The sequence below is a fragment of the Lissotriton vulgaris genome, chromosome 10 (assembly GCF_964263255.1).
Source record: "Lissotriton vulgaris chromosome 10, aLisVul1.2, whole genome shotgun sequence".
NCBI classification, from domain to species: Eukaryota; Metazoa; Chordata; class Amphibia; order Caudata; family Salamandridae; genus Lissotriton; species Lissotriton vulgaris.
In genome coordinates, this window is record NC_141698.1 from 909,532,212 (window position 1) to 909,552,138 (window position 19,927).

Consider the following 19,927-nt stretch of genomic DNA (forward strand, 5'->3'; position numbering starts at 1 on the left):
AGTGACAAGACCATTAGACAAAAACTTTTATCCCTTGAAAACACTTCTTTGGATGAATCCATTCGTATTGCTAAGAGGATAGAAACGTCACAGACATCCATCAAAGAATTGGAAAATAAAAATAGTGAATTGGTCACTTCTGTGCGCTCATCCAATTTCAAGAAGAAGAAAGAATTTCAACAAAATACCTTCTTCAAAAGGACTGATATTTGTTTCAGATGTGGATACACTCATCACGCTAAAAGTGGTAGACCTTGTCCTGCTAAAAATGCTGTATGCCGCTCTTGTGGAAAGGTGGGGCATTTTGATAAAGTGTGTCAGACTTTTAAAAAAGGAATTACACGTGTTAGTTGTGTCAAAGACTCAAGTGATAGCGACAATGATGACACACTTAGTGAATTGAAGGAAATGGTGCTGGTGGTAAGTGATGATGGTATCAAAAGGGGCGATCCAAATGATTGCGTAGATCCTCATGTGGTGGTTGAGGTTGGTGACAAGAGTTTAAGACTTCTTGTGGACTCGGGGTCACGTATTACCATGATAACAGAATCAATATTCAGAGAAAAATGGGGGAAAAGACCTCTTCAACCACCGGATCGCGAACCAGTGTCATATGAAGGGCGCAAAATTGACCTCCTTGGATATTTTGAGGATGTTTTGGTATTTAAAAATAGGCGCATTCTTGGGAAAATATATGTGGGCATAAATGAATTGGACATATTAGGTTGGTTTCATCAAGGCCTTTTCAGTATGTTGTTATGGCCTTGGGCAAAAGAGCAGGTCTTAGCTGTACGTGATCATGACCATGTGAAAGAATTACTTAGCAAATTCCCCAAAGTATTCTCAGGTGAATTGGGCAAAATCAAAGGGTTCAGACATAAGATAAAAATAAGAGATGATGCTGTTCCTGTCAAACATAAGATAAGAAGCGTTCCTTTTAGTATCAGGGAGGACTTGGAAAAAGAGCTCATGTCCATGCAAAAAAAGAGAGTGATTGAACCCATAGAATCCTCGGATTGGGCTTCGTCTTTGGTGATTGCCAGGAAAAAAAATAACGAATTGAGAATCTGCATTGATCTACGCAGTCTCAACAAGGTTATTTGGGTGGACTCTCACCCCTTACCCAATATAACAGAAATGCTTGGAGTGGCAGCAGGGGCTAAAGTATTCACTAAGCTAGACTTAGCCTCTGCTTATCACCAAATTGAGTTAGATAAAGATTCACGACACTTCACTGCATTTAACTCCCCCTCAGGATTGTTTCAGTTTTGCCGCATGCCATTTGGCCTGGCATCGGCCGCATCGGTTTTCCAAAGAGTAATGGTCAATTTACTTAAAGACATAAAAAATGTAGCAATTTTCCAGGATGATGTCCTTATTTTTTCTAAAGATCAGGCTGAACATGATGTGATCTTGAGAAAAATTCTCTCCATCTTCCAAGAAAATGGTGTGGTCCTAAAACGCGAGAAATGTATATTCTCAAAAAACAAACTGGAGTATTTAGGTCACACCATTTCTAGTGAGGTTGTCACTCCTAAACCTAGATTGGTCCAAGCCATTATTGATACGTCAGCTCCCAAAGACAAAGCGGGCGTCAAATCCTTGCTTGGTTTGACTGAGTTTTATGCTTGATTTATTCAAGATTATGCCAATAAAGTACGCCCCATCTCTAAATTACTTAAAGAGAGGAATGAATTTGTAGGGGACACTGAATGTGAACAAGCATTTACATGGCTCAAAGAACAATTGAGCACTGTTAAAGCTCTTAAACTGTTTGAGCCCTCTTTGCCATATATACTGACTGTTGATGCCAGCAGCTACGGGTTGGGAGCCATCCTGACACAGGATGTTCGCAATCTGGAACACATCATCGGATTTGCTTCAAGGGTATTGATAGATGCAGAAGCACATTACTCAGTCATAGAAAAAGAACTCTTGGCATGTTGGTGGGGTATTGAAAAGTTCAGGAACTATCTGTGGGGCAAAAAGTTCACTTTGCAAACGGACCATGAACCATTAGTTACCATCTTAGGCAGTGTCAATAACACCCCACGTATAGCTTGCCTGGCGTCAAAACTTTTGCAATTCAATTTTCATATAATACACATTGCAGGTGGAAAAAATGTTAGGGCTGATGCTCTGTATCGCTTACCGCCTGTTTCCAATAAGTCTGTGCATTGTGAAGATGATGTTGAATATGATGACAAAGAGATTGTATAATAGCAAGTGTGGAATTGGAAAAAGTGTGTTCAGTAATAGAAAGCAGTTGGCATGCAGCCTTGGACAAAGATGTAATTTTAAGTGATGTGAAGAAGTACACAATACAAGGTTGGCCAAAAGTGATGTTGATTTACAACCCTATGTAAAGGTTTGTGACAAATTATCGTTAGAGGATGGTCTTGTGTTCAGATCTGACAAGTTGATACCTCCAGTGAGTATCAAAGTCACCATTCTTAATAAAGCTCATGAGGGACATTTGGGAGCCACGCTCACCAAACTTAGAGTGAGAGAATACTTTTGGTGGCCACAAATGGTTAGGGACATCGAAGCTCTGGTTTTAGAGTGCCCAATTTGTGCCTCTAGTGACAAGTGCCTTCGCACTTCTGTTCCCCCCCCCCCCACACCCCCATACCTCTTCCCGAGGCCCCTTGGGAGAAACTAGGCATTGATGTACTAGGACCTTTTCACAATTTTCCTCATCAGTGCAAATTTGCCATTGTGATGCTGGACTACTACACAAAATGGCCTGAAGTAAGGTTTGGACCCAGAGCTGACACACAAGAAATTCTTGAATTTTTGAAAGATATCTTCATGAGAGAAGGTTTCCCCAGATATGTTATATCTGACAATGGGGTTTAATTTTTTTTCTGCCAAGGTGGAAGAATTCCTTAAAGAATCCTCTTTAACCCACCTCAGAAGTTCCCTGTATCATCCCCAAACTAATGGACTGGTTGCAAGACTTAACAGGGTTGTGGGAGACTGTGTCAAATGGGCTATACAGCACAATAAAATGATACCCCCCACTGTGAGGGCGATGTTATGGTTCTACAGAACCACTCCTCATTCTTCCACGGGCATTTCCCCTTTTGAACTCCTGAGGGGCAGGAAACTTTGCACGGAATTTAGACCTGCTTGGATGTCGAAATGGTTTAAGTCAAATAGTACTCCACAAGATATGGATGAAAGAGTCAGACACAAGGTTGGTGAAATTTAAGCGTTAGCGGAAAATCCGTTCCGCTCGCGGATTTCGCAGATTTTCGGTAAATCCGCAATCCGCGAACTCCCGCGAATTTACCGAAAATCCGACAATCTGCGAGCGGCGGATTCGGGGGGCAAAAGTTCAAGCCTTCAAGCTTGAAGTTGTTGTTGTAACTATTTTAGGATGGCACTGGCAAGCTGCCAGCGCCATCCTAAAATAGTTACAAAGTTAGTTTCAACAGGAAGCACAGGAAGCACTAATAGATAAAATAAAGCAGGTGCTCGAGCACTTGCTTTATTTTATCTATTAGTGAAGCTAATTTAGTAACTATTTTAGGATGGCGCTGGCAGCTTGCCGGCGCCATCCTAAAATAGTTACAGGAAGATGATGGATGGACAGGTCACTCAAGGGACCCCTGCGCACATCGGTGCGATTGCATAGTAACACACATATGGTCGCTGGAACTAGTTGAAGCTCATATTCAGTGACTCATTCATCAGCCCAAAAACAATCGTGAGCGTCGTCGAGGCTGGGCAGGTGTGCCTTCTTCCCAAATCTACCGTCGAAAATCAGCTGTGATGCTGGATAGAGGCCTTTGCATCCTTGACTTTCACGAGCGCAATCCTCGTGCTGTTCCAGTGACCAGGAGCTTCTTTCTCTTGATCTGCTGCTCTGATCGGTCTCTGACCTTTTATACACACAAGAGGCATGTGAACTCGCATGGAAGCCCCGCCCGTTTGGCCCCACTCACACACTTGCGGTGTGCACCTTCTTCCCGTCATTTACCCACTATGATGGACATCTCACTCAAGGGACCCCTGCGCCCTTCGAGGCGATTGCATAGTAACACACACATGGTCGCTGGAACTAGTTGAAGCTCAAATTCAGTGACTCATTCATCAGCCCAAAAACAATCGTGAGCGCCGTCGAGGCTGGGCAGGTGTGCCTTCTTCCCAAATCTACCGTTCAAAATCAGCTGTGATGCTGGATAGAGGCCTTTGTATCCATGACTTTCACGAGCGCAATCCTCGTGCTGTTCCTGTGACCAGGAGCTTCTTTCTCTTCATCCGCTGCTCTGATCGGTCTCTGACCATTTATACACACAAGAGGCACTTGAACTCGCACAGAAGACACCCCCCATTAAAAAAAAACGCAAAATCTGCGAATCCGCAAATTCGCGGATTTTGTGAATCTGCGAATCCACAAATTCGCGGCCGTGGATAATCGAAATCCGCCCATGCTTAGTGAAATTCAAGCCAAGCAAAAATATTATTTTGATGAGAGAAAGAGGGTTTCCAGCAGAGATTTTGTCGTGGGAGATATAGTTAAAATAAAAAGACAGGGTTTTGTAAAAAAAAGCGAGTCCAAATTCAGTAATCCTGTTATTGTTGATAAGGTGTGTGGAAGCGCGGTACACGTCAATGGACGCAATTGGTGGAACATGAACAAGATTGTAAAAAGTAAAGACATTAACAGTCATCGGGGCAACACTAACGATGACTCAGATGCTTCTCCACATGTTGTACCTGGTAACAGTTCAGTTCCTGAGTCATGCAATCCTCCTGTTGTTCCAAGGAGGAGCTCTAGAGTGGTCCGTTTGCCTGTCAGATATAGGCGTTAGTTTCTTTCTCTCTTTGATTATTCTTGCCTTCGCCTCGTCTCTCTTGTTACCTGTCTCCCTCTCCTTTTTCCTCTCCCCCTTCCCATTTCACTACTCTTTTTCTTTTCCTTCTTCTTCTTTGTCTGTTAAGGAAGGGAGATATATGTAATGAACTCGCCATCGCGCGACATGCACGCGACCTCTGTTTAGCGTTGGCCTCGCGCCGCCTGCGTGCATGCGTGTTTGTGTATACTGTGACAGTTGGTAATGACAGTTATGATATCCCCTGTGAGCTGTGTAGCCGCTTTTATCCTTGTTCCTTTGGGACTCATTAAAGACTTTATTTAAACTTATCTACAAGTGTTTCCGAGTCATTACAAGCTGGTTTTTGGTTAGGGAGGATCCTATTATAGGCACCTTAGTTACTTAATATCATCAGATTACATATAGGAAATCGAAATCCATGAGATATTAGCTGGTTTGAGCAAATTTACTACTGATGCCAAAAATAGAAGGTGACCTAATTCATACTCGTAATCAATATTTATATAATTTAGTGAGCCTTCAAACTAATTGGCTCTGTGGTCTCAATCTATTTAGTAGTTATTCTGGAAGATAAAGATGAAAAAGATGCAACAACCTGACAAGAGACATTTAGATGATCAGAAGGAGTTTTAATGAATCACTCCATCATTGAACTCAATTATATACTTTTTCCTCATACATTTCCGGTACAAAGAAGCGCAGTGCTTCTAAGAGCGTGCACTGAAGGAAAGTGCAGTGAGTAGGGAAGAGGTGAAACGCTAGTAAAGCTTGTGGCACAGAAGTGTAATAAAAATCCAATTTGAGATAATTTTGATCAAGCTGGTTTAAGAGTTCCAGCCCTATGAGCAAAAGGCCATTCCTTGCTGTATTTGTACTTAGATGTTATTCATTTACATTTATACAGTCCGAAACATAAATTCCAAAGTAACATGTATAATGAAGTTGGGTAGAGGGTGGTCCAATTTGCAATTTGAGAGGCGTCAACATTTCGACCCGACTAGGGGCTCAGGGGTGACTGGGGGCCTCAGCCTGAGGGTCTACTTCAGGATAAAAAAGGGGGGCAGCCTTAGTACCGTGGATGTGACAAGGTCACATACCTGGGGGTAAATCAATACAGTGTTCAGGAAGTTGCATCGGAGGAAAACTACCAGAGGTTAGTGATCCTAACTTGTGAATGGCTTACCCGGGCCTGGTCCTCTAAGTGGTGCCTGTTGCAGTGAAAGCTATTGTTGGAGCATGGTCCTTATCTAGAGGTGAAAAGGTAGGAGGTCAGGAATAAAATCGTGAATGCTATTAAAAAAGGCTCATTACAAGGGTGGAAGTAGACATGAGACTCACCCGAGTGAAGGGTAGCACTTGTCTACATCGTCTTCTAAGTTTGTTTACGTTGTGCATAAATAGCCGCTGCTGCGGGGGAAAATGTGTCTAGATCGTCTTCTAAGGTCGATTTCGTTGTACATGTAATGCCGCTGCTGCGGGGGAAAACGCAGTGTCAGTGAACCATATATTGGCACTTGGGAAGGCATCGGGACTGTCAGTGAGATGCTTACCTCAAATTCAGTATGACCGCTGTCAAAGGATCGCACGGTGGGGAATCGGCAGAAAGAGCCAACAGCAGCGAGGACGTTATAAACATGTGCGTCATCCATAAAGTAAAGAAAGACTCCATACTGTATGTATGCCGTCATTAGAGATCATGGGGCTCAAGGGGCAGCATGACAGGACTGTAACTAACCCCAGTGAATATTAAACATAAAAACATACAACATAGGTTGACATTAGATTGGAAAAAGAGAGCCTGTATATTTTACAATTCAATAATTTAGAAACATAATGCCGCTGGGATGCCAATAGCAGATCAGAGATTGTCGGGCAATTCCATGCATCACAATTGAATTACAGTGTGGTGACATAAGTGAACACATTGGAGACAAGCCATTGCATCTTAGACAATTTGCGGTGCCACGGCTCATGCCACCATGGGGGTAACATATGTCGGCACAAAACAGTCAGCAATCGCCTAAAGGACAATAGCGCGGTGGTTGCAGATGCAATCAAGGGGGTATCTAATGTATGTAAGCTATCCTTTTCTGCATTTGGTTGAGTCAGGGGCAAAAGGACTGGAGTCCCATGATGTATATGGTGTTACCCATTGTTCAACACTGCTAACTGTTTGCTAATCTCTTCATATTCATTTAAACCTCGTTTGTTGGGGTCAAAAAGGTGTATAAATCAACACTCACGGGTGTTCAAGATGTTGTTGAAATCACCTCCCCTGGGGTTTGGTGTGAACTTTTCCAGGACACACCATTTGAGACTGTCTGGTGCGTGACCGAACTTGGTGAAATGGTCCACTAAAGGGGCCCCCTGTGTTTGGCATCTAATATGACTGACATGCTGTAGTATGAGACACTTTACTTTTTGGATTGTTTGACCGATGTACAAAAAATCACACGGGTAAATGATGGCATAAATGACTCCTATAGAGTTGCAATTGCTATGTTCTTGTAGTATGTGTGTGTGGTTGTTGTGTGTGAACTGCCTTGTCTCTTGTACTAGTGGACATGCCTTACAGCTCCCACATTTCACGTTGCCCTTGACTGGCGGGATGCCCCATAGAACCGTTTGGCTTGGCATTGTCATAGTGGGTAGTAAAGCCTTCACCACGTGGTCTCTTATGTTTTTAGCCTTTTTAAAGGCATGTAGGGGGCACAGTACATTACCTAGCTCATCAGATATCATATGCCAGTGCTGGTTGATTATTTTCTTCACTTTGTTGCTTTTTGTAGAGTAAGTAGTTACACATAGTAGTCATTCCTCCTTCTTGTTCTTATTGATAGCTGGTTCCAGGAGATGTTCCCTGTGGTTATGTCAGGCCCGTTTACGGGCTTTGCTTAAGCAGCCTAATGGGATACCCTCTTTCGTGTAGGCGAGCTAGGAGGCCTGCAGATTTGCTGAAAAAATCTTCTTTTTTAGAACAATTTTGTCGCATCCTCAGGAATTGCCCAAAGGGGAGATTGTCCCTGAGGTTGCGTGGGTGGTAGCTGGTGCAGCGTAGCAGTGTGTTTCGCTTGCTGCTTTTTCTGTATAGACCTGTGTATAGGGTTTCCGATTCTGTATTTATGGTGATATCCAAAAAGTTAATTCTGGACCTATCATACTCTAGTGTGAAACTAATGTCAGTGGAGCGTGTGTTCAGCCACTCGTGGAACATTGTGAGCTGTTCCACACTTCCTTTCCATATAGTGAGGACATCGTCTATATAACAACGCCACATCTCAATGCAGTTGCATAAGGAATTTGATTCATTGAGAACATATTCATGTTCATAAGCGTCCATAAAAATTATAGCTAGGTTTGGGGCAAATCTAGCCCCCATAGCCACACCTTTTGTGTGGACATAATGTTGCCCAGGAAGAAAAAGTAATTCTTTGTCATTGCGAGAGTCAAGAGTTCAATAATGAACTCCGTAGGTACATGATGGGGAGTTTACTACCCACTATGACAATGCCCAGCCAAACGGTTCTATGGGGCATCACGCCAGTCAAGGGCCACGTGAAATGTGGGAGCTGTAAGGCATGTCCACTAGTATAAGAGACAAGGCAGTTCACACACAACAACCACATGCACATACTACAAGAACACAGCAATTGTAACTCTACAGGGGTCATTTATGCCATCATTTGCCCGTGTGATTTTTTGTACATCGGTCAAACAATCCAAAAAGTAAAGGTTGCATACTACAGCATGTCAGTCGTATTAGATGCCAAACACAGGGGGCCTCTTTAGTGGACCATTTCACCAAGTTCGGTCACGCACCAGACAGTCTCAAATGGTGTGTCCTGGAAAAGGTCACACCAAACCCCAGGGGGGGTGATTTCAACAACATCTTGAACACAATTTATACACCTATTTGACACCATCAAACAAGGTTTAAATGAATATGAAGAGACTAGCAAACAAGTAGCAGTGTTGGACAATGGGTAACGCCATATACATCATGGGACCCCAGTCCTTTTGCCTCTGACTCGACCAAATGCAGAAAAGGATAGCTTATATACATATGATACCCCCTTGAGTGCATCTGCAACCACCGCGCTTATTGTCCTTTAGGCGATTGCTGACTGTTTTGTGCCGACATATGTTACCCCCATGGTGGCATGAGCGGTGGCACCGCAAATTGTCTAGGATGCAATGGCTTGTCTCCAATGTGTTCACTTATGTCACCACACTGTAATTCAATTGTGATGTATGGAATTGCCCAACATTCTCTGATCTGCTATTGGCATCCCGGCGGCATTATGTTTCTAAATTATTTAATTGTAAAATATACAGGCTCTCTTTTTGCAATCTAATGTTCAACCTATGTTGTATGTATTTGTGTTAAATATTCACTGGGGTTAGTTACAGTCCTGTCACGCTGCCCCTTGAGCCCCATGATCTCTAATGACAGCATACATACAGTAGGGAGTCTTTCTTCACTTTATGAATGATGCGCATGTTTATAACGTCCTCATGGCAGTTGGTTATTTCTGCCAATTCCCCACCGTGCGATCCTTTGACAGCGGTCATACTGAATTTGAGGTAAGAGTCTCACTGACAGGCCCGATGCCTTCCCTAGTGCCATTATATGGTTCACTGACACTGCGTTTTCCCCCGCAGCAGAGGCATTACATGTACAACCAAATCGACCTTAGAAGACAAATAGACACGTTTTCTCCCGCAGCAGCGACTATTTATGCACAACATAAACAATCTTAGAAGACGATCTAGACACGCGCTACCCTTCACTCGGGTGAGTCTCATGTCTACTACCACCCTTGTAATGAGCCTTTTTTAATAGCATTCACGATTTTATTCCTGACCTCCTACCTTATCACCTCTAGATAAGGACCAGGCTCCAGCGATAGCTTTCACTGCTACAGGCACCACTTAGAGGACCAGGCCTCCCATGAATGTTCATGAGTAAGCCATTTAAAAGTTAGGATCATTAATCTCTGGTAGTTTTCCTCTGATGCAACTTCCTGAACACTATACTTATTTACCCCCAGGTATGTGACCTTGTCACACCCACGGTACTAAGGCTGCACCCCTTTTTGATCCTGAAGAAGACCTGCAGGCTGAGGCCCCCAGTCACCCCTGAGCCCCTAGTTGGGTCGAAACGTTGACGCCTCTCAAATTGCAAATTGGACCACCCTCTACCCAACTTCATTATACATGTTACTTTGGAATTTATGTTTCGGACTGTATAAATGTAAATGAATAACATCAAAGTACTAATACAGCAAGGAGTGGCCTTTTGCCCATAGGGCTGGAACTCTTAAACCAGCTTGATCAAAATTATCTCAAATTGGATTTTTATTACACTTCTGTGCCACGAGCTTTACTAGCTTTTCACCTCTTCCCTACTCACTGCACTTTTCTGCTTTGCACGCTCTTAGAAGCACTACGCTCCTTTGTACCTGAAATGTATGAGGAAAATGTATATAATTGAGGTCAATGATGGAGTGATTAATTAAAACTCCTTCTGATCATCTAAATGTCTCTTGTTGGGTTGATGCATCTTTTTCATCTTTTTCTTCCAGAATAACTACTGAACGGATTGAGACCACAGAGCCAATTAGCTTGAAGGCTCATTAAATTGTATAAATATTGATTACGAGTATGCATTAAGTTGAATTTTGATCATTAGGTTTGGACCATTGTCTTTGATACTACACGTAACCCAGGTCCACGACCAGATTGGGTGACCCCATTTTTTATAATAACAATAGAAGGTGGCTCAGTCCCAGGAATTACTTTAGAAGTGCAAAGCATGCAAGAATGGTGAGAAACCGACTACACTACAAACTACTTTAAAAATAATATTAAGGTAAACGCCATTCTGACGTGCAAATCAAGCTTTGTGGTAAACACTCTTAAATGCTTGTGTCAAAAATTGTACATTGGGTCACAGCTATCTTGTAGCTTGACATTTTGAAAAGTAGCAGCGTGATCCCACAGAGCTTAGATATAGTTGTATTGTACAAGTCCTTAAGAGGAACAGGGTGGAGATAGGAAAAGAGCTATGCAAATTGGAAATATTCTTCATTTTGGAGTTGGATAGAATTCGAACCATATGGCTTAAACATTGATGAAGAGATGTATACTTGCCTCTATTACCCAGTAATCCTCCAGGTAGCACTTCCTATAGGCCACTTTCAGCAGTTAACTGGATTTTAGATAATACATTCTTAGGGGGGAAGAAAATAGGAATAATTCACTCAATCACACAAGTTTTATAAGGTCTCTAGATTTTAACATTATTATTTTGTTTCATCAGTAGTGTTTGGTTCTAATGCACCTATTCGTGTAGGATGCATTTTGCTTTGATATATCTGGTGAGCTTTAATTATACTGTATAAGTAACCCACTTGTGTACAGTAGTTTGATTATTAGGCTATATCTTTATAAGTATTGCATCCACAATAAGAGAAAGGTATTCTTTTTCTTCTTTATAATTTTTTGAACATGGAATCATACTGGTAAAATGTTAGATATGTATATATCTTTGATTATTTTGTTCTACAGAAGCAGACAGTATTTTGGATAAAACATGGTATTTAGGGAACCTTATAGTTTATTTTTAGAATTTGCACAAAGCACAATAAGGGTTTGTTTGTAGATGCATTTTCTGGTGTTAGCAATGGCACTTGCCATTAAGACTGACAGAATAGCAATGAAATATTAATTTATGAATCCAACATTGGGTCATTACAAATGACTGTGATTGTATTGCTATTGTTTATGTGCTCCCTTTGTCTTTAAAGAATTTGAGTTGAAGGGTGCAAAGATAATTATGTAAGTAATGTACTCTTTATAGTGAAATATGGTAGAGTTACAAATGATGAAACTTATGGGTTGCGCTCAATATTATAGATTAGACATTTGAGAGAGTTTAATGAGTCAACTTTGCATATGAAGTGAGTACTAATAAACTCACTTTATAATACAAACTTTGCATGCTTAAAGATGGCGCTCACCAGCTAGTTGCATCTAGCACTCTGTATTCCTTCTGCTATGTTTTCTACTAAGGTATTTAATGAATTTAGAAAATGGTGCTTGCTGTCTTGAACAAGGTTGCGGGATGCAACTGAAATGCATAGACGTGTCTTTTCCTGAGCTTGAAAACAAATTTCTTGAAGTTTTACTGTGGAGTGCCAACGTTGTTCTTCAATGAGAAACATTGTTTTGGTATTTAAACATTCATAATCTATAGCACGGGTACTCATAGTACAGCCCGTGGACCAACAGCGGCCCGGCAAGCCTTCCCTGGCGGCCAGCGGACAGTCCAAACATCGTACCCGTGTTTTAATATATATATATTTTTTAAGTGTGTCAGCAAACACCCCTGCGGCAGCGCGACTCAAGAGACTCTGCTTCTCTGTGGAGGTGGGCGATAACCGCCATAGTCAGAGTGGAACTGCAGGGGCCTAAGAGGTGAACAAAGCCTCATTAACATGTGAATGGTCTTTTAAAGACCTGTAAAGTGCTCGGGTGCGGCTATGTGTGTGTGTGCCCGGAAGCTGTCCCAGCCAGGGCACACACATGCAGGGTGAGAAGAGGGTGACAGAGGGAGAGGGAGAATGTAGAGGGGGAGAGAGACAGAGGCAGACAGAGGGAGAGCGAGGGAGAACGAGGGAGGGAGACAAAGAGAGAGCGAGGGAGAGGTAGACAGAGGGAGAGCGAGGGAGTGCGAGCAAGGGAGGGATAAAGAGGGAGAGCGAGGGAGAGGCAGACAGAGGGAGAGCGAGGGAGTGCGCGCGGGAGGGAGACAGAGGCAGACAGAGGGAGAGAGAGGAAGGGCGAGGGAGGGAGACAGAAGGAGAGCGAGGTACAGGCAGACAGAGGGAAAGCGAGGGAGAGAGCGGGAGAGCGAGGGAGGGAGGCAGAGAGGGAGCAAGAAAGAGGCAGACAGAGGGAGAGCGAGGGAGGGTGAGCGAGGGAGGTAGACAGAGGGAGAGAGAGGGAGAGGCAGACAGGGAGAGCACGAGAGAGCGAGGGAGGGAGACAGAGGCAGACAGAGGTAGAGCGAGGGAGAGAGACGGAGGGAGAGCGAGGGAGGGAGACAGAGGGAGAGCGAGCGAGAGGCAGACCGAGGGAGAGTGAGGGAGATCGAGGGAGAGCGAGGGAGGGAGACAGAGGCCGAGGGAGGGAGAGCGAGGGAGGGAGACAGACGGAGAGCAAGGGAGAGCGAGGGAGAGCAAGGGAGAGAGACAGAGGCAGACAGAGGGAGAGCGAGGGAGAGCAAGGGAGGGAGACAGGGAGAGCAAGGGAGAGCGAAGGAGAGGGAGGGAAACAGAGGAGTGAGGGAGAGTGAGGGGGGAGGGAGACAGAGGAGCGAAGTAGAGGGAGGGAGACAGAGCGAGGGAGGGAGACAGAGCGAGGGAGGGAGAGCGAGGGAGGGAGACAGAGTGAGGGAGGGAGACAGAGCAAGGGAGGGAGGCCTCAGAGTGAGGGAGGAGGAAGGAGAGGGAGGGAGACAGAGGGAAGGAGGGAGAGGGAAGTAAAGAGAGAGGGAAGGAGAAAGAGGGAGAGGAAAACAGAGTGAGGGAGAGGGAAACAGAGAGAGGAAGCGGGTAACAGGGAGAGGGAAACAGAGAGAGCAGGAGACAGAGAGAGAGTGAGACAGTCAGAGTGAGTGAGACAGAGGGAGAGAGTGAGTGAGAGGGAGTGAGACAGTCAGAGTGAGTAAGACAGAGGGAGACAGAGAGACAGAAGTAGAGAGAGATAGAGAGAGGGAGGAAGAGGGAGGGAGAGAGGGAGACAGAGAGAGAGACTGAAAAAGAACGAGAGAGAGAGAGAAGCGTGTATGCCGGATCTGGTGGCTCAGTGGACGAAGGCGTCCACTGCAGGGACCAGTGATCAACCTCATGGTACCAGTTTTTTTGTTGCTCTAGCCCTGCCCCCTCCCCCACTGACCCCGCCCCCACCAGTGTGGCCCTCAGACACAAACCACACTGTAAATTTGGCCACCGAGAGAAAGTTTGTGAGTACCCATAATCTATAGTTATGATCTTTTATAGTTTTAAAAAGAAGTCATTTTAAATGTAATTGAAAAATAAATTAAACTTAACTCTTTAAAGTGTTAATGTTAGAAATGGGGGTCTCTAGCTAGCATGTTTTTAAGTTGGTACCCTGTCGAAGCAGAGACCATTCTTCCTAGTCAGGATAAGAGAGTTACGCTTCTGAAACGAGCCCTGCTCACCCCCTTGGTAGCTTGGCATGAGCAGTCAGGCTCATCTGAGGCAGTGTGTAAAGCATTTACACAAAACAAATGGTAACACAGTGAAAAACACTACAAAAGGACATCACGCCAGTTTTAGAAAAGTAGCCAATATCTACCTGTGAACAAGACCAAAACAATAAGAATTCAACATAAAGCTATTAAAAATACTCAAAGTAAAGATAGACTTTGAAAAACAGTTCCTTGAAGTCAATAGTTCTGTCCAGGGCTATCACAGTGTTGTGGACAAAAAAGTCAAACAGTTCCGGCGTCGTGGGCCAGCTACAGTGTAGGGACGACCTGCAAAGAGTACCTTTAGAAATGCAGGGTTTCGGGGGCTTTGCAATGAGCTCTGAAGGGCCGTTGTCAGCAGGCGTCTGTTCCGGAGGTCAGTGCAGGTACCGCTGGGCCCTTGAAGTCCCAAGCATTTCAGATCAAACTTTGTGCGGTTAAAGTCAGGAGTGCTGTCAGGCACTGTGGCTGTGGCGTGAAGTGCAGAGGCAAGACAGCAGTTCAGTGACAGTTGTCCAGTGGTGTCGGTGAGACCAGAGCTGGGGTGGGAAGGGGGATGGTGCCAGTTGTGGTGTTTGCAGGTTAAGGTGCAGGCATCTGCATCATCATCGTTCACGTACGGTCATCGACTGATGAACTGAAGTCAATGTCGCTGGGGTCAGTTGGCCCAGACTGCAGGGTGGGATGATGCGGTATGTCGTGCAAATTACGAGCAGTGCCACCAAACCACAGTGCAGCAGTAGCATCGATGTCATCTTGGAGCATTATTTCCGGTGAGACCAGGGCTGCGGAGCAAAGGGGGATGGTGCTACTTGTTCTCACTAAGTGGTGTCCACAGGTCACTGTGCAGGCAGCAGCATCAGTTAAAGCATCGTTGGGGATGCCAGAGCTGCTGTGCGAAGCAGTACAGCGCTCCATGTACTCCACGAGCAGTGCCCACAGGTCATGGTGCAAGCAACGGCTCGGTGGTGGCAGCAGTGGTGAGACTAGGGTTGCAGTGTTGATGCACCGGGTTTCTTTTTCTTCTGTTGCAGCACAAAACACACAGTTCCCAGTGCTGGTAGCAGATTAACTTAAAGTCTTTGTTGCTCCTGAGACTTCTTGAACAGCTCTGTCTCAAGCCCTTGGAGAAACTCAGGGAAATAAGAAAGTCCAGTCCAGTCCTTTCACTGCCCAAGATAGAAGCAGCCACTGCTAGACAAAACAGCAAAGCACACATCAAAGTGGAAGTCTCTCCTGACAGCTTCTCCATCTCTTCTTCTCAGCTGGTTTCTTTGTGCATAAGAGTTCTAAAATCCTGGGATCTGAGCACCAATGTTTATACCACATTTCCCTTTGGAGTTCTGTAGTGTTGACACAAACAAAGTTCTCCTGGCACACAATCCATTTCTATCCTGCTTAGGCCAGGGTCACTACAGGAGGTGGAGCAAGCATGGTGGAGGCAGACGCAGTCCATTTAGGTGCATGTTGCACCTCCTCTGACCCCACCTAGATGCAGGACAGACCAGTCAGCCTGGCTATGAGTCATCCAGGAAAGGCAGGACACCCCTCAGCACCCTTTGTTTCCCTATCTAGTGTGAATGCAAAAACCAGCCTCTGTCAGCCTAAAACCCAGACAGCTAATACATAAACAGACAGAGGAACGTGGATGGTTATTCAAGGAAATATCCACTTTCCAAAGAGTGGTATTTCCAAACACACAATATAGAAATCCTCTTTACTAAATGTTCGGGCATTCTAAGTACTGCTTCTCAATTTGCTTCCCCTGGCAAGCTGCATGTGTAAATGTATTAAAAAACAGCTCAGTTGTAATCCATGGTAGAGATATCCTTTCCACGGTGAAAACAAAATACACAGTATTTCACCATCAGGACATGTAACAAACAACACATGTCCTACCTTTCCCTCTCACTGCATTCTGTCCACAGGGGTGCCATGGGCCTACCAGGGGCCTTCATATGTGAGAAAAAGGAAGGTTAGGGACTGGCAATTGGGTGCACTTGTCAGGTGGACTATCCAGAAGAAACTGTGCGCAGACACTGCAGTGGCAGGTCTGAGAACCCTTTGAAAGACTGCTGGTGTGGGTGGCACAATCAGTGCTGCAGTTGCACAAGCAGCATTTGGTTTACAGGCCCTGGGCACACACATTGCACTGTACTAGGGAGTTAGGAGAACATCAAATAGGTCAATTATGGAAACCCCAATCCAAAAACATAATGTTCAGTAGGAGGACTTGTACTTTAGTTAGGATCAACAGAATTAAGGTGCGCAGAAACACAAAGAAAAACAAAACTCAGAGTACCACAATACTCAGGAGGTCAGAAACAAAAGAGAATCACGCCACAAGATGCCAGGTCCAACAGTTAGTGAGGGTAGGTCAATTTATTTTTAATGTATTTGTAGCACAGTGCCTCCTGCGGCTGAGAATTCCAATGTGGCGCCCGCGATCTGGATGCTAGGAAAAGGAGGTCGGCAGTCCAGCCCCGGAATGCGCGGGAACGCCCGCTCAGGAAGAGGAGGGGCAAGAGGAGAGAAAAAAGGACGCCACGGAGTCGATCAGCTGTCTGCGCCTGTTGAAGGAGGAGAACCCCGAGGAGCTGGAGCTGTGGAGGGAGAGAGACACGCTGGGAGAAGGAATCCGGGAGAAGGAGGACACACCGACCAAAGAACTGCCTAGAGGCAAAGTCCCATAGTCAAGCCGGTCTGAAGAGGAGGAGGACGGCAAGGCTCCCCCTGCCACAACCCTGGTGAGTCGTGGCCACAGGCAAGCACGTTTTCTTTCTTATTTTTCCACGGGCTGGTGGCGGTTGGGGTGGTGAATGACACCTGTATGTGCATGTGCACCCAGCCACCTATTCCCTCCACGTGTTTTCCCTGGCAGCTTACACAACACAGCCCCTTTTATCACTACCAACCCCAGATGATGGTTCACTGACTACCTCAGCCCTTACATACTTAAACACTGTCTGTCTTTTCCTCCGAAGGCCCTGCCTACTGACCCCTCCCCCAACATTCAGTGGGGCCGGAAGAAGAGAAGGCGAGGATGTCTCTTAGCAAGAGAGCGGGAGCTAGAGACTGACCCAGAAGTCTAGAGACTGAGACTAAGGACAAGGAGTCCTCCAATTTATTTGATTCATTGACTTTCATGGACCTTTTGTTTCACTTCCACATATTTTCTTTGATTTGATCATTAAAAACCCCTACATACCTATCCCTGACTCTCTGTTCTGTATGACCAAGCAACCACAGTATTGCTTAAATCTTACCATTTACAAATTAAATTCATATTTATATTAATTTAATATTGAATGCAAATGTGATTTTGCGGCTTAATGTGCTGTAATGTTTTACGTTTTTGTTTCAATGTAATAAAAATGGTTTAAAAATTATTTTTAAAAAAATGTAAACTATAGAAATAATCTTTTAAATACAATGTATTAAATTCCCCTATACTTTGCCACAATCAGATCTCCACATCAGTCATGGGGATATCCACCAAAGGGAAAAGTTACTTGCAGCAACTTAATCTGTGTAAATGCTGTTGCAGTAGCCTCCCCTCTATATAAGAGGGGGTACAGACATGCATGTTTACAACTAGGTATAAATCTCCACTCAGAAATGCTAAACAGCAAAAAAGTGGAGAGTTACATTTAAGTGTAGTAGTAGATCTACATGTGAGTAAATCTGCACATACATATTGCCTTTGTAAGTCAGGTCCAAAGTATTTGATTGACTTAGGGATGTGGTTCATTCTTTATTGTGACAGCCTTGCTTTCTCTGCTAATTTTGCTATTAAATGTCCCAATTTCCCCCCTGCCCACGGACTAACTTGGGAGGGAGGAGGACTGATCGGTCCCCAGTGCCTTAGAACTTATCTTCCTCAGCAGAAAAATCAAATCATGGTATATACTCTCCCCATCGGAGTCATAACCCAATATTAGCACAGAGTTAAGCTGTTTAATCAATGTGATTTTATTACCGACATTACCCTAAACGAGGCTTACCTTTAGGCATTCTGGTATCAATTTCCTTAAAGAACATGTTACATTTAATAACGTCCTTGATAAACTATCCCTTTCAAATTTACTTAGAAAAATGGCATAGGCTACAGTCAATTATTACATACAATCCATTATTTAAGGGACACAACCCACACTACTTTATACATTGGTCTAATGTTGCAAGCCCAAAAATAGATGTATGTAAAATATTCGATGTGTAGCCGTTTTCTAGTTAAAAGTAAGCGATATTTTAATCAATGCACAATAAATTGTATAAACATGATGTTTTTTTTTAAGGATGGGGTAGGCTTTGAAATTATTACATAGAGAAGAGTGTTGGTCTATATTTTCCACCTCCTATCTCAAAGTGAGATGGAGCTGTTTAATCCAAGCGTGCATGTCCTGTAAGTGATGCACCCATGAGTTTTGTTAATATCTTGTAGCTTTAAGGAACCTCTTAAATGCTTTATGATAAGGACAGTTCTTGGAAATTTAACCAAAAACAATATCAGCATTTTAGGTGCATGAATCCACCAACTGAGGGTGGAATATAATTCTCCCCTTTTTCAATCCGTGTTATCTGCATTCTTTAAAATAGCATCACTGTCCCCAATCGGTCTGCCGGAGGCGCCTTTGAACTGTGTTCCAAAGTGATCGAATTCTTCACTTGCCTCCTGAATTTGCACGTTAACATTGAGCAATGTATATTTTCAGTCATGTAGCTTGTAGATTTGCAGATAATTTCCTCATTTTATTATGATCATCCCCCGAGAGAATCGCCACATAATGCCAGGTCATCACCATTCGGTAGCAAATAAATAAACAGGGAAACGGCGTTGCTGAAAATCATGCTCTCTTACCAGCAGGCTGCACCGTCCAAGTCCGTCCTCGTCTACAAAGGGTTTGCTCCAGCAAGCCCGTCTCGACTTGCCAGTCCAAGGGACAGTTTAAAGTGCCGCCACATGCATTTTCAAGCCATGTTTTTCATTGCGCCTCCATGTGGACATCGAACGCATGGTGGACTCGTCATCTTTATGCTTGGGAAGCTTTAATTACTCACATCACATTGAATAACGAATTTGTCGATTTAGTTTAATTAATGCAGAATAAATCATGAGTGTGAAGGAATTGCTGTAAAGCAGGCGGAATCATTAGGTTTTGGGCAACAAAGATGTCTTCATAGCCCTGTGGCGTCTGGGCGTGGCTGACCCAAGAGCTCTGGAGTATCAGGTTCACATATTTCAACCGGTTTCTAATAATAGCTCTTACCTTGCAGTGCATCTTGACAGCCAATACGAACAGGCGCCGTATTTGCAGTGCACCTTCTCACAGACCAATTTTGTCTGTCATTCCTCTGCATAATTTTGTTTAATGATCAACCCAACATTCTCAGTATTTATTATTGCGACCAGGGCACAAGTCCTAAAAAAAGAAGTGGGGGTCGGTCTAACCTAGTTAAACAGTATGCAAGTGGCATCGCATCGCGTGGCATCGCAGCGTCTGACATCACGGTGCGTGACATCACAGCGAGTGACATCACATGAACTGGCATCAAAAGAAATATCAGATCTTAAGCCCTCACATTTATGTTTAGCAGGTGTATCATGAGTACATTTGAGCACAATTCAAGTATACTTGCAAACCCTCCCGATTAGGCAGAAGATTCACATTTTTTTATGCTACACATAAAACAATGTTACCTTTTGTCAGCGTTAAGCTTTCTACAGCCATAGTGATTGAAAAGAAATAGTGATATTTAAATTATTACAACGCCTCCTCAAGGGTAATAACCATACATAAATGCA

At 44.0% G+C, this 19,927-nt stretch overlaps 1 protein-coding gene across 1 annotated transcript in view; it reads right to left on the bottom strand.

Moving 5' to 3' along the window:
* LOC147688995 (ATP-dependent translocase ABCB1-like) overlaps positions 1-19,467 on the bottom strand; it is an 856,748-nt gene extending 837,281 nt beyond the window's left edge. The window contains exon 1 of the mRNA XM_086941881.1: positions 19,392-19,467. Coding sequence (XP_086798007.1) covers positions 19,392-19,403 — 12 coding nt within the window. The 5' untranslated portion in view covers positions 19,404-19,467. The remainder of the gene's footprint in view (positions 1-19,391) is intronic.
* Positions 19,468-19,927: the final 460 nt, after the last annotated feature.